Source organism: Triticum dicoccoides, chromosome 3A, assembly GCF_002162155.2.
Source record: "Triticum dicoccoides isolate Atlit2015 ecotype Zavitan chromosome 3A, WEW_v2.0, whole genome shotgun sequence".
NCBI classification, from domain to species: Eukaryota; Viridiplantae; Streptophyta; class Magnoliopsida; order Poales; family Poaceae; genus Triticum; species Triticum dicoccoides.
Genome location: NC_041384.1, coordinates 717654178 through 717678734, shown reverse-complemented (window position 1 = coordinate 717678734; position 24557 = coordinate 717654178). Strand labels below are relative to the sequence as shown.

At 42.2% G+C, this 24557-nt stretch overlaps 1 protein-coding gene and 2 long non-coding RNA genes across 4 annotated transcripts in view; 1 reads left to right on the top strand and 2 right to left on the bottom strand.

The window, feature by feature from the left end:
* The window catches only part of LOC119270447, an 8672-nt gene extending 1602 nt beyond the window's left edge, over positions 1–7070 (top strand). The window contains exons 2-3 of the long non-coding RNA XR_005134120.1: positions 5540–5544; positions 7061–7070. This is a non-coding gene — a long non-coding RNA (uncharacterized LOC119270447). The remainder of the gene's footprint in view (positions 1–5539; positions 5545–7060) is intronic.
* Positions 1–24557, bottom strand: part of LOC119270439 (glucan endo-1,3-beta-glucosidase GI-like) — a 74193-nt gene that overhangs the window by 48085 nt on the left and 1551 nt on the right. The window contains exon 2 of the mRNA XM_037552440.1: positions 24308–24317. Coding sequence (XP_037408337.1) covers positions 24308–24317 — 10 coding nt within the window. The remainder of the gene's footprint in view (positions 1–24307; positions 24318–24557) is intronic.
* LOC119270446 lies at positions 3573–7286 on the bottom strand. 2 transcript variants are annotated; one of them, XR_005134119.1, is made up of 3 exons: positions 7164–7286; positions 4568–7013; positions 3573–4045 (listed from the first exon to the last, which is right to left on the bottom strand). It is a non-coding gene; the product is annotated as an uncharacterized LOC119270446 (long non-coding RNA). The 2 variants fall into 2 exon arrangements; XR_005134118.1 differs by having other exon boundaries at positions 7117–7257.

Sequence of the window (24557 nt, the reverse complement as noted above, 5' to 3'; positions counted from 1 at the left end):
GCTTACAACTTTCATCGTACTGTGCTCTCCAAAGAGCAACTCTTCTCAAAATCTCAAAACAAAGGTGCTAAGTTGGAATCCCATTCTAAGGATTCTTGTGGTTCCGGGGAATCCAGTTACAAGTGAACCAGGAACGGGGAGCTCTCCCCTTTTTTTGCCCGACTCTTTGATCCTAAGAATGCCGGTTTTAAGAACGAGTGATTGCCCTTCTCCGACCCTTACTGCCCAACCGGAGAGCGGACGGCTAATGTGTTCCACTTATTGAATAAGGTCTATGGTCGGTCCGTGACCCCTGGACGCCGAGGGCGTCCTTGGGGTGATCTCGTAGCTCCTACGGGGTGGAGACAATGGGGTCGGTCCATGGATTTTCCTTCCTTTTGCTACATTTCGCTCAAAGGGTTGAAGGAAGATAGTGCATCAAGTTATTCGCAAAGGGCCAACTTGATCCTCTTCCCCAGGGATCCCAGATGAGGGAAACCTAGGAGAGCCGCCGTCTCCAACTATCGTCCATGTACAATCCATACTAGATCTGACCAACTGTCCATCCTACCTCTCTACCTTTTTGACATCCCATCTTTTTGTCTCGGTAGAGTCTTTCAGTGGCATGTGTCAGTAGAGCCGCAGGAAGTGCAGCACCAACTCGTCCTCCACCGGCTCGAACGACTCCTGAGCCTCCTCCTCCCCCGCCTTCTCCTTCACCTCCACGCCGGCGACGCCCATATTTATCTCCTCCATTTCCCCGATGAAGTCAAGGCCCTCGCCAACCACCAGACAAGAAGATGCGGCGAGGGGCCGGGACGGACAGGGACGACTAAAAAAGAGGAACATTTCCCTGTTCAGCCCAACACGGAGTAGGCCACCAAAATGGCCTGCTCGATTGGGCCCAATAGGGCCCACCTGTAAAGCCACAGCACGAACGCCGGATCTTTGGTCCCCAAATAGAAAATTAGCGCCGGCCATTTGTAAATGGAGATCGCTAACTAAGGATGGAGTTATCTAAAAAGAAACTAACTAAGGATGGGGAGATATGCATCAATTCTGTAATTGTGATAACAGGATCACTAATTGCGACATGGCACGCCTATCAACTATATACTCCCTCTGTTCCTAAATATTTGTTTTTCTAGAAATTTCAACGTGACTACATACGGAGGAAAATGAGTGAATTTATACTCTAAAATATGTCTATATACATCCTTATGTGGCAGTCTATTTGAAATCTCTAAAAAGACAAATATTTAAGAACGAAGGGAGTAGTATATATCCGTTGGGTCTCATTAATGTGTGGCTATCACAGTATCATAGGCAAATCAGGCATCAAAATACCGTACGCACAACCGTTCCAATTTTATAATGCTTTCATATTTTCTGTTGTGGCTTATCATGTTCAAAACATTGCCATAGATTGTTTATTTTAAAACATGTTATTTAGTGACAGTTAAAACTAGCTCAAGATCGTTACAAGTTGAGCACGAACCACTTTTTACAACTCAACCTTGAGTTTCGCTCTGTTTGAGCTCGCTTGAATCTTAATATAAGCTGAGATGAGCCTACTTCAACTCGACTCGTTTGCAGCTCGAGCCGCAATCTGCACATGAATTTCTCCCTTTCTCTTTTATTCCGTCTCTTCCTTGGCCGCGTCCACAGAATAATCTTCTTTCTTACTGCACCAAGATACACAACATGTTTTTTTCTTTTGTGGAAGTCCATAAATTTTGAAACTTGAAATTGTCAAGAAGTAATATTTTTGAGATTTGTAGAGTTTAGAATTCTGAAAGTTGGCCCAAGATTTATTTAAAATGTCAAATCTAGAAGCTTCAAAATTTTGAAAAGTTTCAAATCAAATTACAAAAGCTTGGCCAAGGTTTTTCAAAGCCGGTACTGCAATTCTTTTAAGTGCAAATTGAACATTCATTGGTAGATAATAAAGAAAGACTTAATAGTAAGTGCAAAATCTAGAAAGTTTGAAAAATGAAATAATTATCTAAATTTGATCGCATGGGTACATGGGCGCAATTACCCACCAATTAGCTCAAAAGTTCTCTACCCAATCCACTTTTGGGTGTTTGGTAGCCTGCACGAGCTCAGTCCAAACACCTTCGTAGCTTGCATGAAGAGAGAACACCCTAGCAGCCGTTCCCTCGTCAGCATGCACAAGTGAAGAAACCGACGACGTGTTTGAAAAAATGTTCAAATTTCCAAATTGGTTTAAATTTTAAAAAATGCTCATAATTCCAAAAAAAATCAAATATTCAAAAATACTTTAGATTTTCAATTCTTTTTTAACATTACAAAAAATGGTTAGGTTTATTTTTTTTTCAAAAAATGTTCAGAATTTCATAAATATTCATAATTGAAATATTGTTTAATTTTTTAAAAAAATTAAAAAAATTTCAGAATTTCAAGTATTTATATATATTTAAAAATGTTCAAAATTCCAAAAAATTATTTATAGTTCCTAAAATTATTCATAATTTTAAAAAATAGTGTTTAAAATTTTAAAAAAATTGTTCACCTTTTTTAAAAAATTGTGTTCACTTTAAAAAAGATTGCTACAGTAGTGAACGGCATGCCTAAACAGAGTCACGACTTAGCATGTCTTAGCACATACTCCTACATCGCTAGCAAACAACGGGAAATGCATGTACCCATCATGTCTGGACTCGCCATGTATCAGAATCTCGGCTTTGGCAATAGCGACTAATTCTACTTCTTTTGCTGTAATTCCTGAATTTCGGATTGATGTTGTACAACCAGATATGTTCCATCAAGATGATTAAAATGCCTTGATGGCGGTTCTAGAAAAAAGAGCATACAGACATCTAGGAACATAAAGTTAAGGATGCAAGCGAGAAAATCCGCAAATATCTGCGCAAGAAGTGAACCTCATGCTGATGGTAACAGAGAAATGACTTTAGTTGACCTTTTTTTTTTGATGCATCAGTGGGAAGGAATGAAGAGGCGAAAGAACAAGGCACAAATGCACATGCGCAACACATGGGCAGACCCCAAAAAGATCGCAACGTCCACCCACACGAAAGGAACTCGTACGTACAGATACGGGTAGGCATATCTTATTTCCTTGTCTACACGGCGCACCCACACGCGCACCGACGGACATGATGACAGGTCGCGCAGCCGGCCGGGCGACGAGCACAAGAAACGCAACACCAAGTTCTCCGACGATTCTCCCCGCCTTGCGCCGGCCGGCGACCGAGCTTGACGCCGGAGATCAGCTTTACTACAGCAAACCAAATTCGAGATATTGTAGGATCAGCTTTTCTCAGAGCATCCACAGTGTGTGCCCTTTTGCTGCCTCTATAGCTGCCTCTAAGCCTTTAAAGGTTGACTCTATACATTGCACACAGCTGCCTCTAACAAAAAATTCATGGCATCGCCTCCAAGCCTAGAGGCTGCCTCCAAAGAATAAAATAATATTATTTAAAGATGACAGTTGAAAGCTGAACACACCAGCCGTTGCCTAGCAAGCCAAGGGCAACCGTTATACAGTGCAAACTGGCAAAGCTCAGTTTGTTCTGAGCATACACATCCAATCCAATACAACCGTTGCATTTCAAAATAATAATAAACAACAAATTATGGCCGTTACAACAAGTGTGTGCATACACACATCTATCAGTATATATACTAGGGCTTTGAACAATAAGTTTGCACACACCCAAACCAACTGGGAGCCTAGACACCTCAAAAAACTTCACATTCATGGAGCACTCTCCAGGAAATTTCACTAGGATGCTAAATAGTTGCTCAAGCCAAGATCCAGAAAATCGAAACTATACCCCATCTGCCACCCCACCTCACCAGTTCACAAGTGCTTCATCCTCTCAGCATGGGCAATATTTGCATCCCATGTATGCACAGAACATGTATCCATTTCCACCTCCACATACCTCAGGTTTCCAAGGAGTGTATGGAGGAGGTTCATATGGTCATTCATCTTCTGCAGCCGCCGGCTTCACCGGGATTGATCCACATGCTAGGATCAACAAAGATGCCGGATATTTTCATTATTCGCCTCAGCCTCCTGCATCAATACATAGGGCAGAAGAAGTAGATCAGCAAGAGTCAAGTGGAAGTAGTCCCGGTGAAGCAGAAGAACCTATTGCTAAGAGGAGAAACTGGACAGAGGAAGAAAATAAGCGGCTTGTCAATGCTTGGTTGGAAAATTCTCTCGATCCAGTAGATGGTAACTCCAAGAAATCAGACCAGTATTGGAAAGCAGTTGAGAAAGACTACAACAGCGTCACTCCGAAAGAGAGGCAAAGATCTGCCAAGATGTTGAAAGACCATTGGAGTAAGCAAAACAAATTTGTGACTCAGTTTGCTGGGTGTCATTCCGTGCAACGCAGTGTGTATCCTAGTGGGTATGATGACAATATGTTTATGGATATGGTAAGAGCAGATTACAAGGAGAAATACAAAAAAAGATTCACGCTAGAATATTGGTGGGATATGGTGAAAGAAATGCCAAAGTGAAAAAAATACTTACTTACTAGAGAAGGATGAAGCGAGAAAGAGAGGCAAGACCTCAGAAACGGGGGCTTACATTTCTTCTTCTAGTAAAGATGTTGAAGAATCAGTGGACAGACCATTGGAACGTCGTCCTCCGGGACAGAAGGGCGCAAAACGCAAAGGAAAGGCCCCAGCAAAGGCCGACTCTTCTTCAAGCAACCTGCCAGATCCAACTATGCAACTATATCATGATGCCATAGCAAGAAAATCAACTGCAATAGAGATGGCTGCAGAAGCAAGAAAGGAGAAGGCATCTGCAATGAAAGATTAGCTGCTACCACACTTGAGAAGGCAAGAACCAAAAAATTGAGCAAGTATATGAAGTTACTGGAGACAGACACATCCGGATATGATGCAGCAAAGCTACAGCGATATAACCAGCTTCTGAATCTTCTAGGCATGGAGCTATCTATTTAATAATTACTAGTACCATTTAGTTTCAGCCTCTCATCAATGTATCTTTCCATTTCAACAATGTATCTTTTAGTTTCGGTATTGTATCATTTAGTTTCAGGCTCTCATCAATGTATCTTTCCATTTCTGTCAAAGATATCTTTTAGTTTTGGTATTGTATTATTTAGTCTATCATCAATGTATCAATGTTCCAGCAATGTATCAAACAGTAATGACAGAAAACTAGCCGTTGAAAAGAGCTGCATGTTCAGAAAACTAGCCGTTGGAACCAGAATAAATGTGCAGAAAACTAGCCGTTGAAAATAGCTGCATGTTCAGAAAACTAGCTGTTGGAACCAGAATACATGTGCAGAAAACTAGCCGTTGGAAACATAATGCACTACAAATAAAGGACTCCACTTCTGGAGGCATACACCAGTAGCTCGTCCACTTCAAACATGTCTTCAGACTCCTTCTCCTCCATTTCAATTAGTTCTAGCAGTGATGGAAATGATTCAATGGATGACAAAATCGAAAATTCCATTGAATCTATTATAGGTAGACAACTATTTCCTAGCCAGCCACAAAAGCATCATCGAAGATACAGAGCCAGAGATCGTCAAGCCGGCCACAACAAGTTGTATGCTGAGTACTTCGCCGATGTCCCAGTCTTCAGCCCCAAGCAATTTCGTCGAAGGTATCGAATGAGAAAGCATCTATTTGAACATATTATGCACACTCTTGGTGATTGGTCACCTTACTTTAGTCAAAGGTATGATGCCTTTGGCAAGAAAGGTTTTTCACCATTGCAAAAGTGTACAGCAGCTATGCGGATGTTAGCCTATGGTGTCCCGGCAGATTATATCGATGACACTCTAAGTATGGCTGAAACCACATCCCTTGAGTCCTTGAGAGAATTTGCAAAAGGCATTAGAGAGAACTTTGGTGAAGTATATTTGCGAAGACCTACTGAAGAAGATGTTCAACGCTTACTTCATATAGGAGAGGCTCGTGGATTCCCTGGTATGCTAGGAAGTATTGATTGCATGCATTGGGAGTGGAAAAATTGCCCTGTCCCTTGGAAGGCGCAGTTTACTCGTGGTGATTATGGAGTACCAACAATCATGCTAGAAGACAATCCGCTTGCCCCCAACTGACAAGACAAAATTGTTTGCAAAGATGCAAGAAGGTGCAAGAAAAGATGTTGAACATGCATTTGGAGTTCTACAATCTCGATTTGCTATTGTACGTGGTCCGGTTAATCTTTGGTATAGGCAAGATATTGCTGATATCATGTATGCATGTGTTATATTGCATAATATGATAGTCGAGGATGAGCGGGATTCCTATGAGGTTCGCTTCGACTATGACTATGATCAGGGTACCTTTAACAACGAAATAGATAATCTGAACCATGGGCCAATTCATGAATTTGCCAGAGTGCTGGAGATAGGCTCAGCAATTCGTGATCGAGCTACACATCGACAACTCAAAGGCGATTTGATAGAGTATCTATGGCAACCATTCGGGGGTGGTCAGCCTTAGCTTGTATTAGAGGCCCAACAAATAATTTGTAATTTTATTTCTAGACTAGTTTATTCCAGATTTGTTCACCATGTACTCTGTATGCTGCCACCAAAATATTTGTATTGCTAGATCTTTTATTTTTTCTAATGTTTAATATAAGAAGGCTGTAATGGAGATATGTGATATTCCCTACTATATTCAGCTCAAAAGCCACCAAAATACAAAGTCACATACTCACGTACAGGAAACCCATGAACAGCCACATCTCACCTTGTGCTTCCGCGTGAACCCGCCCATGCGCCAGACCTGCGCCTAGTACTCGCACAACGCCGCTGCCGCCGCTATCAGCGTAGCGCTTCCTCGGCATCGCCGGCGCAGTTGGTCAGCAGGAATACACCGGCGGCTGCGCCTCGACGCACTTGCCGGCGCAGTTGCTGCACCCCCCGCCACCACCAGCAGTCCACATCCAGCTGCTAGATCAACCGCCTCCGTCGTCCAGCCTCGCGCGAGGTATTTGGTTTGCCTGGTCGCCGGAGACGGTCGAGACGATGGCGTGGTTCCTGCAGCCGCTAGGGATTGGAATCGATTGGGGATTTTTTGCGCGAAGGGAAGAGTGTTCGGTGGTTAGAGGCAGCTGGTGGGCCCATGGGCTTAGAGGCTCACATTGCGGGAAGGATGCATTGGCTTAGAGGCAGGTGTATGGGGCCCACCTTAGAGGCTGGGTTGCCTCTACACACTGTGGATGCCCTCATGCTCGGAGAACTGTTGGAGATCCCAGGACTTCCAGCACTCCCAGGACCGCGGCTTGAGGTTCTTCTTGACGCTGCGGCGGACGTGGCAGAGCACCCAGTAGTGGTCCTCCTCGCCGTCGTCGGCCCGGAGGTAGCACCGCGGGTCCGTGATCTCGTACTCGGACATGGCCCACCCGGTGCTCCGCCGCCGCCCCTGCTGCGCCCCGTCCTCCCCTCTCACGCCGCCGCGGGAGTAGAAGCAGTACAGCGTCATGGACCAGCGCGCGACCACGCCCAGCTCCGTCACGGACCGGCGGTGCTCCTTGCTCCCGCTGTGCATCCACTTGCCGCCGCCGCCGCCCTCCGGGGTGCGCCGCGCCTGGGCGCCCTCCCCGCGCCGCCGCGCCGCGAAGAAGTAGCCGTGCCCGCTCCGCAGCAGGCCGTGCCGCGCAAGAAGCTCCCAGGGGGTCGCCGCGCACGGGTCCGCCTCCACCACCGCGCCCGCTCCGCAGCAGGCCGTGCCGCGCAAGAAGCTCCCAGGGGGTCGCCGCGCACGGGTCCGCCTCCACCACCGCGCCCGCCACGCGCGGCGCGAACCCGCGCAGCTGCGGCCGGAGGAAGTGCAGCACCAGCTCGTCCTCCGTCGGCTCGAACTCGATCTCCTCCTCCTCCCCTGCCTCCTCCTTCACCAGCACCCCGCCGGCGACGCCCAGATTTATCTCCTCCTCCCCCGCCTCCTTCTTCACCTCCACCCCGTCGGGGCCGCCAAGATTTATCTCCTCCTCCATTACCCCGATGAAGTGAAGTCTCCCCTCCCTCCGATAAGTCAAGGCGCTCGGCAACGGCAACCACCAGACAAGAAGATGCGGCGAGGGACCGGGGACGGACAGGGACGGCTAGAAAATGGACCTCCAGCATCCGGAATGAGTGACTCTCACGCTGCGTTTTCTTTCCAACCACCACGCGCTGGTACTTTTTGTTTTCAATGAGAAATTCCACCGCTGGTACCTTGCTTTCTTTTTTTAGACAAACCGATGGTACCTCGTACGAAATCACTAATTAAGGAGTACTCGCGGAGAGTTTTCTCTTTTTTTTAAATTCGTTTATTCAAAACGTTTTATCTCTTAAACTGTGCGTTCAAATCTTGAACCGTTTTCATCATTAGATTCCTCGCGTCGACATGTTCAGAACTAGATCCCATGTTCATAGGTTTTGACGAACTTTTTTTCACGAAAAAAACCGGACAAAAAAACCGGGTGAAAAAACCGAACCAGGAGCACGGTTTTTTCCCTTTCCGAAAGAGGCACGCCCATGCCTCTCGCAAAATCACAACTGTGCCTCTCGTGGAAACAAAACCGTGACTCTCGTGTAAGGAAAAAAATAGAAAACACATTTTCTTTCCGTTTCCGAGAGGCACGGCCATGACTCTCGCGAAAGCACAACCGTGCCTCTCGCGAAAGCAAAACCGTGCCTCTCGCGAAAGAAAAAAAAAACAGAAACACGTTTTGTTTTCGAGAGGCACGGCCGTGACTTTCGCGTAAGCACACCCGTGTCTCTCGCGGAAGCAAAACCGTGACTCTCACGAACGAAAAAAACAAAAACACGTTTTGTTTTTTCCTTTCCGAGAGGTACGGCCATGACTCTCGTGAAAGCACAACCGTGCCTCTCGCGAAAACAAAACCGTGACTCTCACGAAAAAAACAGAAAACACATTTTTTTTCTTTTCCGAGAGGCACGGCCGTGACTCTCGCTAAGGCACAACTGTGCCTCTCGCGGAAGAAAAACCGTAACTTTCATGAAAGAAAAAAAAAGAAAACGCGTTTTTTCATGAAAAAAATAAATTTTGATTTTTTTGATCGAAAGGCTAAGAAAGACCGGGGGAAAACCAAAACGTAAAAAAAAACCCGGAAAAATCGTTGAAAAGGCCGAAAACGCGTGCAAAAAATAATCCGAAGAGAGCCAGCACGCGACACGTGACGAATGGCTGAGAGCGTGCCAAGTAACACTGATCATTGCGAGGCTCCCAAAGGAGCGCTCGTTAACTAGTTGCTCCCGTACCTTGTACCTTTCCCTATTCAGCCGAACACGGAGTAGCCCACCGAGATGGTCTGCTCGATCGGGCCCAATCGGAAAATCACAACACTAAGGCCTTGGATCTGCGAAATCAGAGTAGCCCTTTCAAAAATCACTCCCACGTTGTCAGATGGCGACAAATAACGCATTGTATGTGTGCCACTCGTTGCAACCTGAAAGAGTTTTACTTTCTCATGAATTTTTTGAGAAACTTTCAATCTATTTATTTTCAATTATGGTATTACAACGAATATTAGTAGAAATAATAAAAATTACATCCAGATTGATAGATCACGTAGCGACGACTAACAAAAGCACTAAAGCGAGTTGAAGGGGCGTTGTGGCCATCGCCCCTCCCGCGTCGCAATTGGGCAAAACTTCTTTTAATAGACAGCCGAGAAGTCTTCGTGCTAAGGCCCCATAGAATCAACGCACCAGAACATCAACCGCTGCCGATGAAGAATAGCGTAGATCAGACGGATCCAACTCAAAGACACATGAAAATAGACGAACAATGACCAGATCCGAGCAAATCCACAAATGACAGATCCGTCAGAGACACACCTCCACACACCCGCCGATGATGTTAGAGGCACCACCGGAACGGAGGCTAGGCGGGGAGAGCATTATTCCATCCTCAGGGAGCCGCCAACATATCCCTTTCTTGAGTAGGACGTAAACCCTAACAAAACTATTTTTTTTTCTAAAAACAAAGCCCTCCCACAAGCAATGGCCGGGGTCCACTCCATCCCAATGGCCCTAAGGCCACCGAAGACAAGGCGGACCGACGGGAGACAGAGAAACCCTAGCCCTTTTAGGGGACGAGCAGTAGAAAAAAGTTAGAGCCTAAAAAACATCTATTTTTTGTAGATTTGTTTTTTCAAAATATTTTATCTCTTAAACCGTGCATCCAAATCTCAAATCGTTTTCATCATTGATCCCTGTTTACTCAAAACAAGATCACATATTGATAGGTTTCCAGGAACCTTTTTTCACGAAAAAACCGTATGGGGAGCACGTTTTTTCCCTTTCTAAAGAGGCACACGTTTTTTCCTTTTCCAAAAGGCACGACCGTGCCTCTCGCAAAAGAAAATCCGTGCCTCCGCGAAAAGTAAATCTGTGCGTCTCGCGGGATGAAAAAAAACGTGTTTTTTCCCTTTCTGAAAGGCACGAACGTGCCTCTCGCGGAACAAAAACATGTGTTTTTTTCTTCCCGAGAGGCACAACCATGCCTCTCGCGGAAGCAAATCTGTGCCTTTACAAGAAGTAAATCCGTACCTCTCACGAAACGAAAAAAATAAAATGCGTATTTTTCCTCTCGCGGAACAAAAAGAAAACACCCCCCCCCCTTCCGAGAGGAAGGGCCGTGCCTCTGCGGGAAGCACATCCGTGCCTCCATGAGAAGTGAATCCGTGCCTCTCACGGAACGAGAAAAGGAAGTGCATTTTTTCGCGCAATTTTTCCCTATTTTGTTTTGGCCAAATCCTAAGAAAAACCAGTGGAAAAGAAAAGCCAAAAAAACCCAAAATTTCTATTTGAAAGTAGAAAACATGTACATAAAAATAAATAATAAAATCTGGAGAAAGCGCCCAAAGCGCGACACGTAGCAGCAGCTGAGAGCGTGTCAAGTGGCCCTTGCGGGTGCTCCCGAAGGAGCACTCAATTAGTTGCTCTGTCTAATCTGACCGGGCTTGATCTTTTTATTTTTGGGATCTATTTACACCGTGTAAATGGAGATCACTAATTAAGGATGGTGAGCTAGGCATCAATTCTGTAACTGTGATAACAAAGATCACCCATTAAGTAGTGTGATATGGTGCGCATGTCGATTATATCCAGCAAATCGGGGGAATGAAATGTCAAGGCTCCCAATATGATAAAGTTCTTCCGCAACGCAGATCAGGGTGTAACCGTGTAAGCACCACCAAAACAACCATGTTGTAAGTTATGATTACCAAGCTTCCTTCGGCACACATCTTGTTTCCCTTGCAAGCTTACAGTCTCAACAACCAGTAGAGGAAAAAAATATTAAGATATATAATGGTAAAGACAATGAACACACACATAAACAACAAATATAAGTACCCCCATCACAAAATAAAAATAAACATGAAAATATGAGCGCTCACATGCCATTTCCTTCCTGGAAGCATCGCTCTTGAGGGAACAAATCCTGGTGTTGTCAATTGTCGAGGTTCATGTGGATGGTTGGTGGTCCTTGCAATGATACATTTTCCCCACATGGTTTTTTATCCGTGCCTTACTCGATCCTGGTTGAGAAAAATAAGCGACTACTGAAAAAAGAGCAAAAATGGGTATATCTAATCTCTAAACTATTAACATGATTTAGAGTTTGTTCTTGACTGGATTGCTCAGTCATTCAACTTATAATAACATAAATATATGCACCATCATAGTGGTTTTGACCAAAGTGCAGGCCATATCAACACCATGTGTCTTCCATATCACAATTTTTCACGGGAGCTCCATATATTGCTTAAATGTACTAGGAATGAAAAACATAAAGGGAAATAACAACATGCGCAAAAGGAGAAAAAGAATCTCTGCAAATTTTTTATATACTAGCCTATTATTTTAGACAAATGAGGAAAATAAGAGACTATAAAAATAAGAAAAATATACTTCAATAAAAAATACATTTGGTTTCTTTAGAAATATATTAACTCAGTTTCTTGTGTTTCTCAATTTTTCTTTAGATGAAGAATATGTAATGCCCATTTCTTTTATCATATTTGGTGTAAGTAAATCATTTGATCAAAACTACTTTGAGGGCCCAAATGCTATGATATTATTGTCTGAATTGCAAACACATTCAGTAGTTAAGGGTTAAAAATTACAATATGTATAGCTATTATTTGCTATGAAATACACATTTGTTTTTCTATAGGAATATATATAACTTACCATAGGTTTTGATTTATGCATCCCTACAACAGGAAAAACGTTTTTTAATATATTTTTATAATAATATATTTGTTGTTAGGAGATATCCACTATGTTTCAATGGTGGGCAAAGTGTCACCCCCACCTCCGGGCCCCTTTAGAGCATAGTTTAACGACTAAGAACCGAGAAATTTGTCATGAATTTCAGGTAATGCGAAAAGAAGGATTATAAACGATAACTAATACTCCCTCCATTTCAGAATATAAGGCGTATTGGTTTCCGTGCAAGTGAACCATTTGAATGTTCGACCAAGATTATAGAATAAAATAACAACATGTGCAATACCTAATAGATAAAATATGAAACTAGTTTTCATGATGAATCAAATGATATAAATTTTGTCTTGTGGATAGTGATATATTTTTCTCAAAACTCGGTCAAACATACACATGTTTGACTATTCAAAAAACAAATATACCTTATATAAAGGAGTGGAGGGAGTACGTGGTTACTCCACGGGTGACTTGGGACTATACCTAGCCATGTGAAACCCGGACCAAAATTCTTGCGCCGGGCCAGGCCTGGGCCTAAGTTTTTAGCCCAAAGGTTGGGCTAGGCCGGGCTTAGGCTTTGCATATGTGGATTTTAAGGATGTGGCCTGGCCCGAGGGCTAAGGCCTGATGGGTTTTCCATTGACGCGTTGGGCTTGGACCTTAAATCTAGGCACAAAGGCCGGGCAGGGCCTGGGTTTTCTGCCTCGAGTTTTTTAAGCCCAACCCAAACCCTGTCCCGGTCTGACATATGGCTAGGTATAATTGGGATGCAGTCACTGCACCACATGTTTTTGGTAATGCGGTGGGAACTGGGGAAGGGGTGGGGGGGTGGACGCACATGAATTTCCCCTATCTCTTTATCCCTTCTCTTCCTTGGTGGAGTGTACACACAATGTGTTTTTTTCTTTTGTGGAAGTCCCCAAGCCTTGAAAGTTCAATGTGCCAAGAAGTTCTTTTTTTAGTTTAAATTTTGATATTTGGGCCAAGATTTTTTATACGGTCAAATCTAGAAGTTTCAAAATTCTAACTTCTGAGAAGTTACAAATTTTAAAAGCCTATCCAAGATTTTTTAATCCAATAATTCATTTGTTTAAATTGCTAACTTTTTCTTCTTTATAGTAATTTTGTAAGTGCCAAATATAGAAAGTTGCCAAAACGAAATATGTGCTCCAAATTTGATCACGTGGGAGCAGGGGCGCCCGCCAATTAGTTGCGCTCAGTATGTGGTCTTAAATGTACGAGTATGGCAAATAGTAAGATATCGAAGTTAGTTCAAGGGATGCTAAGTCTGATCCGATGGTGAGATGTAACAGGAATGCTAAAAATCTGATGTCGGTTTTTAACGTTCCCCAATCAACGCCAAGCTTTTCCATGTGAAAACAAATAAATTTCCCATGCTTATGTATAAGGATTTGCCATGTTCTAAAGTGAAAATTGCCATGTAGTATAAAAATATCTCAAGTTGTTGTGTTGTACCGAGTAATTGCCATGTGTCCGATCAAGATTGGACGTATTGGAGGGTGTGAGATTTTTTACCCTCTAAAATCTAATGCCAAATGTATATTGGGGTCCATTGATCAGACATATCATAAGTTCCTAACACAAAACTATTCTTCTATTTTGGGTAGAATGGTATCCGGCCTATATACCTAAATAGTTCTTCCTCACTACTTGTATTATCTTAACATGCATAAATGCCATCTCATCAAAGGCCCACCACAACATGCACGGAAATTATTTTTCATTATTAGTGCATCTCCAAGGCTGCCCCACAAATATGCTCCAGTATCCGTCTGCGGACAGGGGGGCCAGTCGACGGGCACCGATGCGCGTGCCGGCCATCCAATGCTACTGGCATACATCCAACCCCATTTTTTTAGCTTGCACACTCAAATAGCGGCATATATATAGTTTATAATAGTTCAAATGTTCAAATGTGGTGGTAGTTCTAATTAAATAAGTTCAAATATTACACTCAAAACATTGTTGTCCCCTTTAACTGCCCACAGATACTCAATCAGATCTTCTTTTAGTTGCTCGTGAGTTGCTCGATCCCAATTTTTTTGATGCATTTGAACAAACTCTTCAAATGTGACCGGATTCTGATATGGACATTCGATAGGACCACCCATGTTCTCAAATTCAAGACTTACCGCAACATCATCACCCTCATCCTACACGATCATGTTCTGCATGATCATAAGCAGGTCATGACCTACCACAAGGTCTCCACATCCCATGGTTTAGTTGGTCCACGAACAACTGCCAAATGTGCCCGCAGAACTCCAAATGACCTCTCAACATCCTTTTTAGCTGCTTCTTTTCTTTGGGCAGAGTGAGCCTTTTTCTGGCCAACTTGGTATCAACATAGTGCTTGTATATGTACTACATATCCTTATCCATTGCTTCAAAGAAGATGGCCAAAAAAATTAGCATGGGCATTTCACTGAACAGTTGCCGGACATGGTGAGTGCTGTAGGAGCTGATGGAACCTGCACGATGGTCGGAGGAGACGTGTGGAAAGGCGACGCTGGAGAAGTGATAATCCCCAAGTGCAAGGAATCATCGTAGCAATTTCCAAAGGTGGAAGTGATAAGTATGGAGTGTCGAACCCACAAGGAGCTAAAGGTAAGATCAATATTCTCTCAAGCCCTATCTACCATGGATACGACTCTACGTACACCGAACGTTTGCTTCCAACTAGCAACAAGAAATAAAACTATGTTGTGGGTATGAAGAGGATAACTCTATATGATATCGGAGAGATAAAATATAAAAGTAGGTGATGTTATCATAAAGTTAGAATATATTACAAGATATTACAAATAGCGAGTGTGTAATAATGGTGGATCGGTGTGCGGAATTGTCCTAGGCAATCGTTAACAAGACCGGTAATCACTATTGCAGTTTCATATGAGGGAGAGGCATAAGCTAACATACTTTCTCTATTTGGATCATATGCACTTATGATTAGAACTCTAGCAAGCATCCACAACTACTAAAGATCATTAAGGTAAAACCCAACCATAGCATTAAAGCATCAAGTCCTCTTTATCCCATACGCAACAACCCCCTTACTCGGGTTTGTGTTTCAGTCACTCACGCAACCCACTATAAGCGAATCATAAACATATTGCAACACCCTACAGCGGAAATTCCTCACGCTTGCGCGACACGGAGGGAACCATAGGACAGCACCAAAGTAAAACATACAACTCATACCAGTCTAGATCATCAATCAACCCAAAGACAAAATATATCTACTCAAAACATCATAGGATGGCAACACATCATTGGATCATAATATGTGGCATAAAGCACCATGTTCAAGTAGGGATTATAGCGGGGTGCGGGAGAGTGGACCGCGTAAAAGAGACGAGGATGGTGATGATGATGGTGATGTTGATGAAGACGATCACCGCGGCGATGATTCCCCTCCCGATGGCACTCCGATGCCATCGAGCGAGAGGAGGAGAGGTTCTCCCCCTTGTGCTTCCTCCTCCATGGCCTCCCCCTTGGATGGGGAGAGGTTCCCCCTCTGGTCCTTGGCCTTCATGGTGATGATGGCCCCTCCGGGATCCTCCTCCATGCCCTCCGGTGATGATGGCCCCCTCTGGCAGGGTGCCAGAGAGGGCCTAGATTGGTTTTCGGTGGCTACGGAGGCTTCTGGCGGCGGAACTCCTGATCTAGGTTAATTTTCCAAGGTTTCTGTATTTATAGGAATTTTTGGCGTCGGTCTCACGTCAAGGAGGTGCCCGAGGCGTCCACGAGGCAGGGGCCCACGCCCAAGGGGGGTGGGCGCGCGCCCCCCACCCTCGTGGACAGCCCGGGACTCTTCTGGCCCAACTCTTTTACTCCGGGGTCTTCTTTTGGTCCATAAAAAATCGTCAAAAATTGGCACGTCAATTGGACTCCGCTTGATATTCCTTTTCTGTAAAACTCAAAAACAAGGAAAAAACAAAAACGGGCACTGTGCTCTAGGTTAATAGGTTAGTCCCAAAAACCATATAAAATAGCATATAAATGTATATAAAACATCCAAGGTTGATAATATAATAGCATGAATACTTCATAAATTATAGATATGTTGGAGACGTATCAGCATCCCCAAGCTTAATTCCTGCTCGTCCTCGAGTAGGTAAATGATAAAAGAAATAATTTATGAAGTGTGAATGCTAGCAAGTGCATAAGTTTCACCAACGATAGTTTCAATCACTTTTTCTAGCATCATTATATATCATAACAGTAGCTCATTTTTATAAAACTTTTCATGATCAAGTAACAAGCTATTCACGTGTTAAAGTATAGGTCATAAACTCTCTTGAAACTAACAAACTATATTCTCAGTCATCAAACAATTGCAATTCATCTTACTTCCAGGAAGGGTCTATGTCAGAGCTTTGATTTAGCAAACTCCACATACTCAACTATCATTTAGTCTTACATAATTGCTGACACTCACGTGATATTTATGGGTTCAAAGTTTTAATCGGACACAGAGAAAGATAGGGGCTTATAGTTTTGCCTCCCAACGTTTTACCTCAAGGGTAATGTCAACAACAATAGTTCATGAAAACTTACATCCAATTGGATATATATATCAGGATCTTTCCAACACAATGTGCTTGCCAAAGGATAAAATGTAAAAAGGAAAGGTGAAGATCACCATGACTCTTGCATAATGGTAGAAGATAAAAGTAAAAGATAGGCCCTTCGCAGAGGGAAGCAGAGGTTGTCATGCGCTTTTATGGTTGGATGCACAAAATCTTAATGCAAAAGAACGCCACTTTATATTGCCACTTGTGATATGGACCTTTATTATGCAGTACGTCGCTTTTATTTCTTCCACATCACACGATCGTATAAAGCTTATTTTCTCCACATTAATAGATCATACATATTTAGAAGGCAATTTTTTATTGCATGCACCGATGACAACTTACTTGAAGGATCTTACTCAATTCATAGGTAGGTATGGTGGACTCTCATGGCAAAACTAGTTTAAGGAATGTTTGGAAGCACAAGTAGTATCTCTACTTGGTGCAAAGAATTTGGCTAGCATGAGGGGGAAAAACAAGCTCAACATTTTGGATGATCCAAGACAATATACTTTATTTCGGATATAAGAAAACATAACCCATTACGTTGTCTTCCTTGTCCGACATCAAGCTTTTGAGAGAATTCCTTATTTAACACCGTCTTAAAATTTCTTGCCTTATTTGACACTGAAAATTTCCCCCTTCCTTATTTAACACCGAGTCTAAATTTTATGCCCTTTATGACACTCTCGTTCGTTTTATGTCTTCACGGTGTTAAATGACACCTAAAAAGACCCATTCACCCCTCATGTGGTGTGTGACCAAAAATTTACGTGTATGTGTGTACCCGGCCGAGTCGTTTTGCTAAGTGCCTGAGCCATATCTCAACTCTATACCATATCTTTTTTAGACTAAGTGAATTAGGCTTGCTAGTTCTGTAGTAACTAAAATACAATGTATAAACTTGCAACCAACAATTGATTTGATAATTCATGCTACCAAATTGGTCCCCGTGCATTCAGTCCGGGTGACTATAAATTTTAGATTTCTATAGTCTATAGAAAAATACTACTTACTTGCTAATATAAGATGATGCCGTCAAGTGCAATTATGATTGGTAAAAGAAAGTACTTGTGCAAAGCGCCTCTGCTGCCGGTTGTGCTCATTGCCTGGGTCGCCCATCGCCGGTTTGCCGTGCTAGCTGGCTACCGGCTGCATCAGCACTGCGACCGGCTACCTGGCTGCTGGACCGCAACGCCAACTCCTCGTCTCCTCCATGTAAGTCATTCTCCGGTTTTTGGCTGGGCGGGCTCCAGCACCTTTTGCCCCCACTTAGCTCCACCAGTGCTAATATGCTTGCACGTGCAAAACTAATTAAAGATGAGCTAGCACATGTATGTACTCGTGCATGTTTCTTCCCTGTATGTATTCTGTCTTTAAGAAAAATCTTCAATAAGTAACTTTTTCTTGGTACAAAATTCTCAACTCCATCCAGAAAAAGCCACATGCTGAAGCTAAACAACCACGTAATATTTTGGTCACGTACCCATGAGGGGCAAATAGGTCTTTTCAGCTGTAATTTAACACGATTAAGGCTTAAAATAAAAGAGAATGTTATAAAAGGCATAAAATTTAGACACGGCGTTAGATAGGGAAGAAAAAAAAATCCAATGTCAAATAGGGAAACAACATTTAAAATAGTGTTATATAAGGAATTTTCTCCAAGCTTTTAGCATGTCATATTTTAATGAGTGCTCACAATTACAAAAGATGTCCAAGATAGTATATTTATATGTGAAATCTCTCTTCCTTCAATATTTTTTCATGAATTGTTCAAATGACCAATTCTACGTTTGCTAACTTTCAAAAAATTTACTACCTATACTTATTCTATGTGAAGTCATTACTCCCCATGGTGTAAGCATATGAAGCATATATAAATTCAGATTTATGATATTTCAGTTATTCAACCATTTACTCATAGGATATACATGAAGCACATGAGTAAATGACAAACTACTCCAAAAGATAATAGTGAAGGACACCGAGTAGTCAAATAATTAACTAGCCATGGGAGGATTCTTTTTCATTTAATAATTCAGATCCAATGATTTCATTCAATCAGCAAGTAAAATTGAAAATACGCTCCAAGAAAAACACATATCATGTGATGAATAAAAATATAGCTCCGAGTAAGGTATACCGATAGTTTTGAAGACGAAAGAGGGGATGCCTTCCAGGGCATCCCCAAGCTTAGGCGCTTGAGTCTTCCTTGAATATTACCTTGGGGTGTCTCGGGAATCCCCAAGCTTAGGGTCTTTCCACTCCTTATTCTCCTCATATCGATATCTTACCCAAAGCTTGAAAACTTCAATCACACAAAACTTAACGAAACTTCGTGAGATAGGTTAGTATGATAAATAGTAAACCATTCAATTTGGTAGTATCGAAGACAAGGTTCATAATTGTTCTCACACAATGCCTACTGTACCATATCATTTCTACAATTTATATTGAGAAATATAAGTCATAGAAACTAGAAAACAAGCAAACTATGCAATGAAAATAGAATCTGTCAGAAACAGAACAGTCTATAATGATCTGAACACTAACCATACTTCTGCTACTCAAACAACTATGAAATAAATTGGTGGACGTGAGGAATTTATCTATTAATCTTCTGCAAAAAGAATCATCACCAAAGCACTCTTCTGTAAAAAATGGCAGCTAATCTCGTGAGCGCAAAGTTTCTGTTTTTTACAGCAAGATCACATTAACTTTCACCCGAGTCTTCCCAAAGGTCTTACTTGGCACTTTATTGAAAGAAAAGCTATAAAACATGATTACCACAGTAGCTTAATCATGTAAACACACAAAAACAGTAAGGGTAAATATTGGGTTGTTTCCCAACAAACGCTTTTTCTTTAATGATTTTAGCTAGGCATGATGATTTCAATGATGCTCACATAAAAGATAAGAATTGAAATATAAAGAGAGCATCATGAAGAATATGACTAGCACATTTGAACCTAACCCACTTCCTATGCCTAGGGATTTTTTTTTTTGAAACGGAACACAGATTGCATTCCTCCTACATATCATTGCTGGGCAAGTCCCCAGCTACAAGGTTCTGAACAAACTCTGGGAATTGTCCCAGCCAAGTAATACATGCACCAGAGTTTAATGTTGCTCCAAACGCTGCTAGCCTATGCGCCACTCGGTTACATGTTCGTGAACAGTTTACAACACATTCATCTGAAAAACCTACATGTAACTGAAATTTAATCTCTCTGAAAATGGCCCCTAGTGCAGACAGGTCATATTCCTCAGTAGACACAACCCTTCTTAACTGTGTAGAATCTGTTTCAAACATCACTCTATCACAGCCCATTTGGCTAGCAATGTTTATTGCATACAACATAGCCACTGCTTCAGATTGGAAAGCATCAGCCATATGTTCCAGTTTGCCAGCACCTGCAGCTACAACAATACCTTGATCATTTCTAATGATAAATCCCCAACCTCCATCATTGGAAATCCTGTGAAAAGCTGCATCAGTGTTGATCTTCAATATTCCTGAAGCTGCTCTTGTCCACTTTTGCTTTGGCTGTTGGGCTATCCCCTTCCCTTTCTCCTGTACCTTCATGACATTTATAAAGTGATAATCAATAGAAGAGCAAATTTCATTCGATGGTTTAATGGCCTTCCCTTTATTTGCATTGTTTCTTTCATGCCACCAAAGCCAAAGTAATAAACATGTTTTTAACTTGATCTCCTCCCTCAAATTAATAATTTCTTCGATGAAGTTTAAAGCATTAACACAGGGGATTAGCTGCAGCCTAACATGCTCGAGTTGAGCCATTCTCCATATTTCTCTTACTTTCTTGCATTTGATGAAACAGTGCCCCCCATCCTCATCCAATCTATAACAAATAGGGCAACGAGTGTCAACTTCCATACCTCTGTTTTGTAGCTTTGTTCGCAATGGTAAGCTATTGGTTGCTAGCCTCCATAAAAAATGGAGCACTTTGTTTGGGAGGGGCATTGTCCATAGTTTAAGCCAGTCAAATCCACCATCTTCTTCAGCTGCACTTGAGGTAGATGTTAGACCTGAGAGAGATTCTCGAGCTGCACAATTTATTGCTACTTTGTATGCAGATTTTACTGAAAATATACCTTTTTTATCATAGTGCCATGCCGTGAAGTCCTCGAGATGATCTTGGATTGGGATCTGAAGGATACACTTTGTATCTTCTGGGGTAAAAGTTTGCCTCACTAGTTCTTCGTCCCATTTGTTGGTGATTGGGTTAATTAGCTCACTGACTTTAGTTATCAAATTATTGCCCCTATGGGAGACGACCCTTCTGGTGTTACCTCTCGGAATCCATGGGTCACTCCATATGTCAATATCCTTGCCATTCCCAACTCTCCATATGATTCCTTTTCTCAGCAGCTCAACACCCTTTAGTATGCTGCGCCATGCATAAGAAATGCCACTACTTGGTCTCGCCGGCAGAATTGAACATCCTGGGTAGTATGCCTAGGGATTTTGTGAGCACATAATTTATAGGAACAAGAATCAACTAGCATAGGAAGGCAAAACTAGTATAACTTCAAAACTTTAAGCACATAGAGAGGAAACTTGACATTATTGCAGCTCCTACAAGCATATGTTCCTCCCTCATAATAATTTTCAGTAGCATCATGAATGTATTCAACAACATAACCATCACATAAAGCATTTTTTCATGGTCTACAAGCATAGAAATTTTTCTACTCTCCACATAAGCAAAAATTCTTCTCATTCGGAATAGCGGGATCACTAGTTCCTAAAGTTGACACTCTTCCAAACCCGCTTTAGATGGTAGTGTTATTCATACTCCAAAAGATATAAGTGAAGTTCATGGAGCATTCTATAATTAATATAAACTAACCAATATCCAAGCTCAAAATGTATAAGTGAAGCACACGAAGCATTCTATAAAACCATACTCAAAAGATTTAAGTGAAGCACGAAGAGAAATTCTACTTAAAAGATATAAGTGAAGCACACGAAGTATTCTATAAATTGATGAAGGGACATTCTCATACTATCATGGTTCTTTAAAGAGAAAGAAAAACACAAAGGACACAAATCATGTGAACAAAACAAAAACCGAGGTATACCGATATTTGTTGAAGAAGAGAGATGGGATGCGAACCGGGGCATCCCCAAGCTTAGATGCTTGAGTATCCTCTGCAATATTTACTTGGGGTGCCTTGGGCATCCCCAAGCTTGAACTCTTGCCTCTCTTTATTCTTCTCATATTGATAGCTCCTCGATCTTCGAACATTTCATCCACACAAAACTTTAACAAAAACTTTGTGAGATCCGTTAGTGTAATAAAGCAAATCACTACCTTTAGGTACTGTTGTGAACTCATTTTAAATTCATATTGGTGCAATATCTACTGTATTCCAACTCATCCATGGTTCATACCCCCCGATACTACTCATAGATTCATCTAAATAAGCAAACAACACATAGAAAACAGAATCTATCTAAAACAGGACAGTCTGTAGTAATATGGAGGTTTAGTAAACTTCTGTAACTCCAAAAATTATGAAATAAATTTTACAATTTGAAAATTTTATATATAAGTAATGTTCAAAGAGTTTCAGATCCATTTCACTCTCCAGTAAAAAAAATGTAAAATCACGCGCTACAGCCAAAGTTTTTGTTTTTGTTCTGCACATAGTAAACAAGCAATCTAATCATCCTAAAACCAAAGCTTGGCACATTATTTTTATAATACAATGGATATATACAAGGGGCTAATTATTTACAGAGAAACTTCCATGAAAAATTCTACATTGTTTCCGTGAGCATGAACACAAGTGCTCAAGGTCGACCCTCACTTCTTCAATGCATAACTTTCCAATCACTTATCTTTTTGAAAAACTTTTTAGGCATGCGAGGCAAGTAATTTTTTTTGGTATTTTCATTCTTTTAATTTTTTTTGTATGTTTCACCCACAACTAAACATAAACAAAAATGAAAAACAAAATCTACTTAGTGAAGAAAGCAAACAAGCACACACGAGAATATCAACCCCACGCTATTGCTCCCCGGCAACGGCGCCAGAAAAGAGCTTGATAATCCCCAAGTGCAAGGAATCATCGTAGCAATTTCCAAAGGTGGAAGTGATAAGTATGGAGTGTCGAACCCACAAGGAGCTAAAGGTAAGATCAATATTCTCTCAAGCCATATCTACCACTGATACGACTCTACGTACACCGAACGTTTGCTTCCAACTAGCAACGAGAAATAAAACTATGTTGTGGGTATGAAGAGGATAACTTTATATGATATCGGAGAGATAAAATATAAAAGTAGGTGCTGTTATCATAGAGTTAGAATATATTACTAAATATTACAAATAGCGAGTGTGTAATAATGGTGGACCGGTGTGCGGAATTGTCCTAGGCAATCGTTAACAAGACCGGTAATCACTATTGCAGTTTCATATGAGGGAGAGGCATAAGCTAACACACTTTCTCTACTTGGATTATATGCACTTATGATTATAACTCTAGCAAGCATCCACAACTGCTAAAGATCATTAAGGTAAAACTCAACCATAGCATTAAAGCATCAAGTCCTCTTTATCCCATACGCAACAACCCCCTTACTCGGGTTTGTGTTTCAGTCACTCACGCAACCCACTATAAGCGAATCATAAACGTATTGCAACACCCTACAACGGGAATCCCTCACGCTTGTGCGACACGGAGGGAACCATAGGACAGCACCAAAGTAAAACATACAACTCATACCAATCTAGATCATCAATCAACCCAAAGACAAAATATATCTACTCAAAACATCATAGGATGGCAACACATCATTGGATCATAATATGTGGCATAAAGCACCATGTTCAAGTAGGGATTACAGCGGGGTGCAGGAGAGTGGACCGCGTAAAAGAGATGAGGATGGTGATGATGATGGTGATGTTGATGAAGACGATCACCGTGACGATGATTCCCCTCCCGATGGCACTCCGATGCCACCGAGAGAGAGGAGGATAGGTTCTCCCCCTTGTGCTTCCTCCTCCATGGCCTCCCCCTTGGATGGGGAGAGGTTTCCCCTCTAGTCCTTGGCCTTCATGGTGATGATGGCCCCTCCGGGATCCTCCTCCATGCCCTTCGGTGATGATGGCCCCCTTCGAAAGGGTGCCAGAGAGGGCCTAGATTGGTTTTCGGTGGCTACGGAGGCTTCTGGCGGTAGAACTCCTGATCTAGGTTATTTTCCAAGGTTTCTGTATTTATAGGAATTTTTGGCGTTGGTCTCACGTCAAGGAGGTGCCCGAGGCGTCCACGAGGCAGGGGCCCACGCCCAGGGGGGTGGGCGCGCCCCCACCCTCGTGGACAGCCCGGGACTCTTCTGGCCCAACTCTTTTACTCCGGGGTATTCTTTTGGTCCATAAAAAATCGTCAAAAATTGGCACGTCAATTGGACTCCGTTTGATATTCCTTTTCTGTAAAACTCAAAAACAAGGAAAAAACAAAAACTGGCACTGGGCTCTAGGTTAATAGGTTAGTCCCAAAAACCATATAAAATAGCATATAAATGCATATAAAACATCCAAGGTTAATAATATAATAGCATGAATACTTCATAAATTATAGATACGTTGGAGACGTATCAAGAAGCGACTTGGATCCCGGTTGTACCACTGGAGGTGACTGGGCGGCCAGGGTGGTGGGGCGGTGGCAAAGGCAAGAGAGAAAAAGGTAAGGAGAGAAAATGGGAGGATGAAGG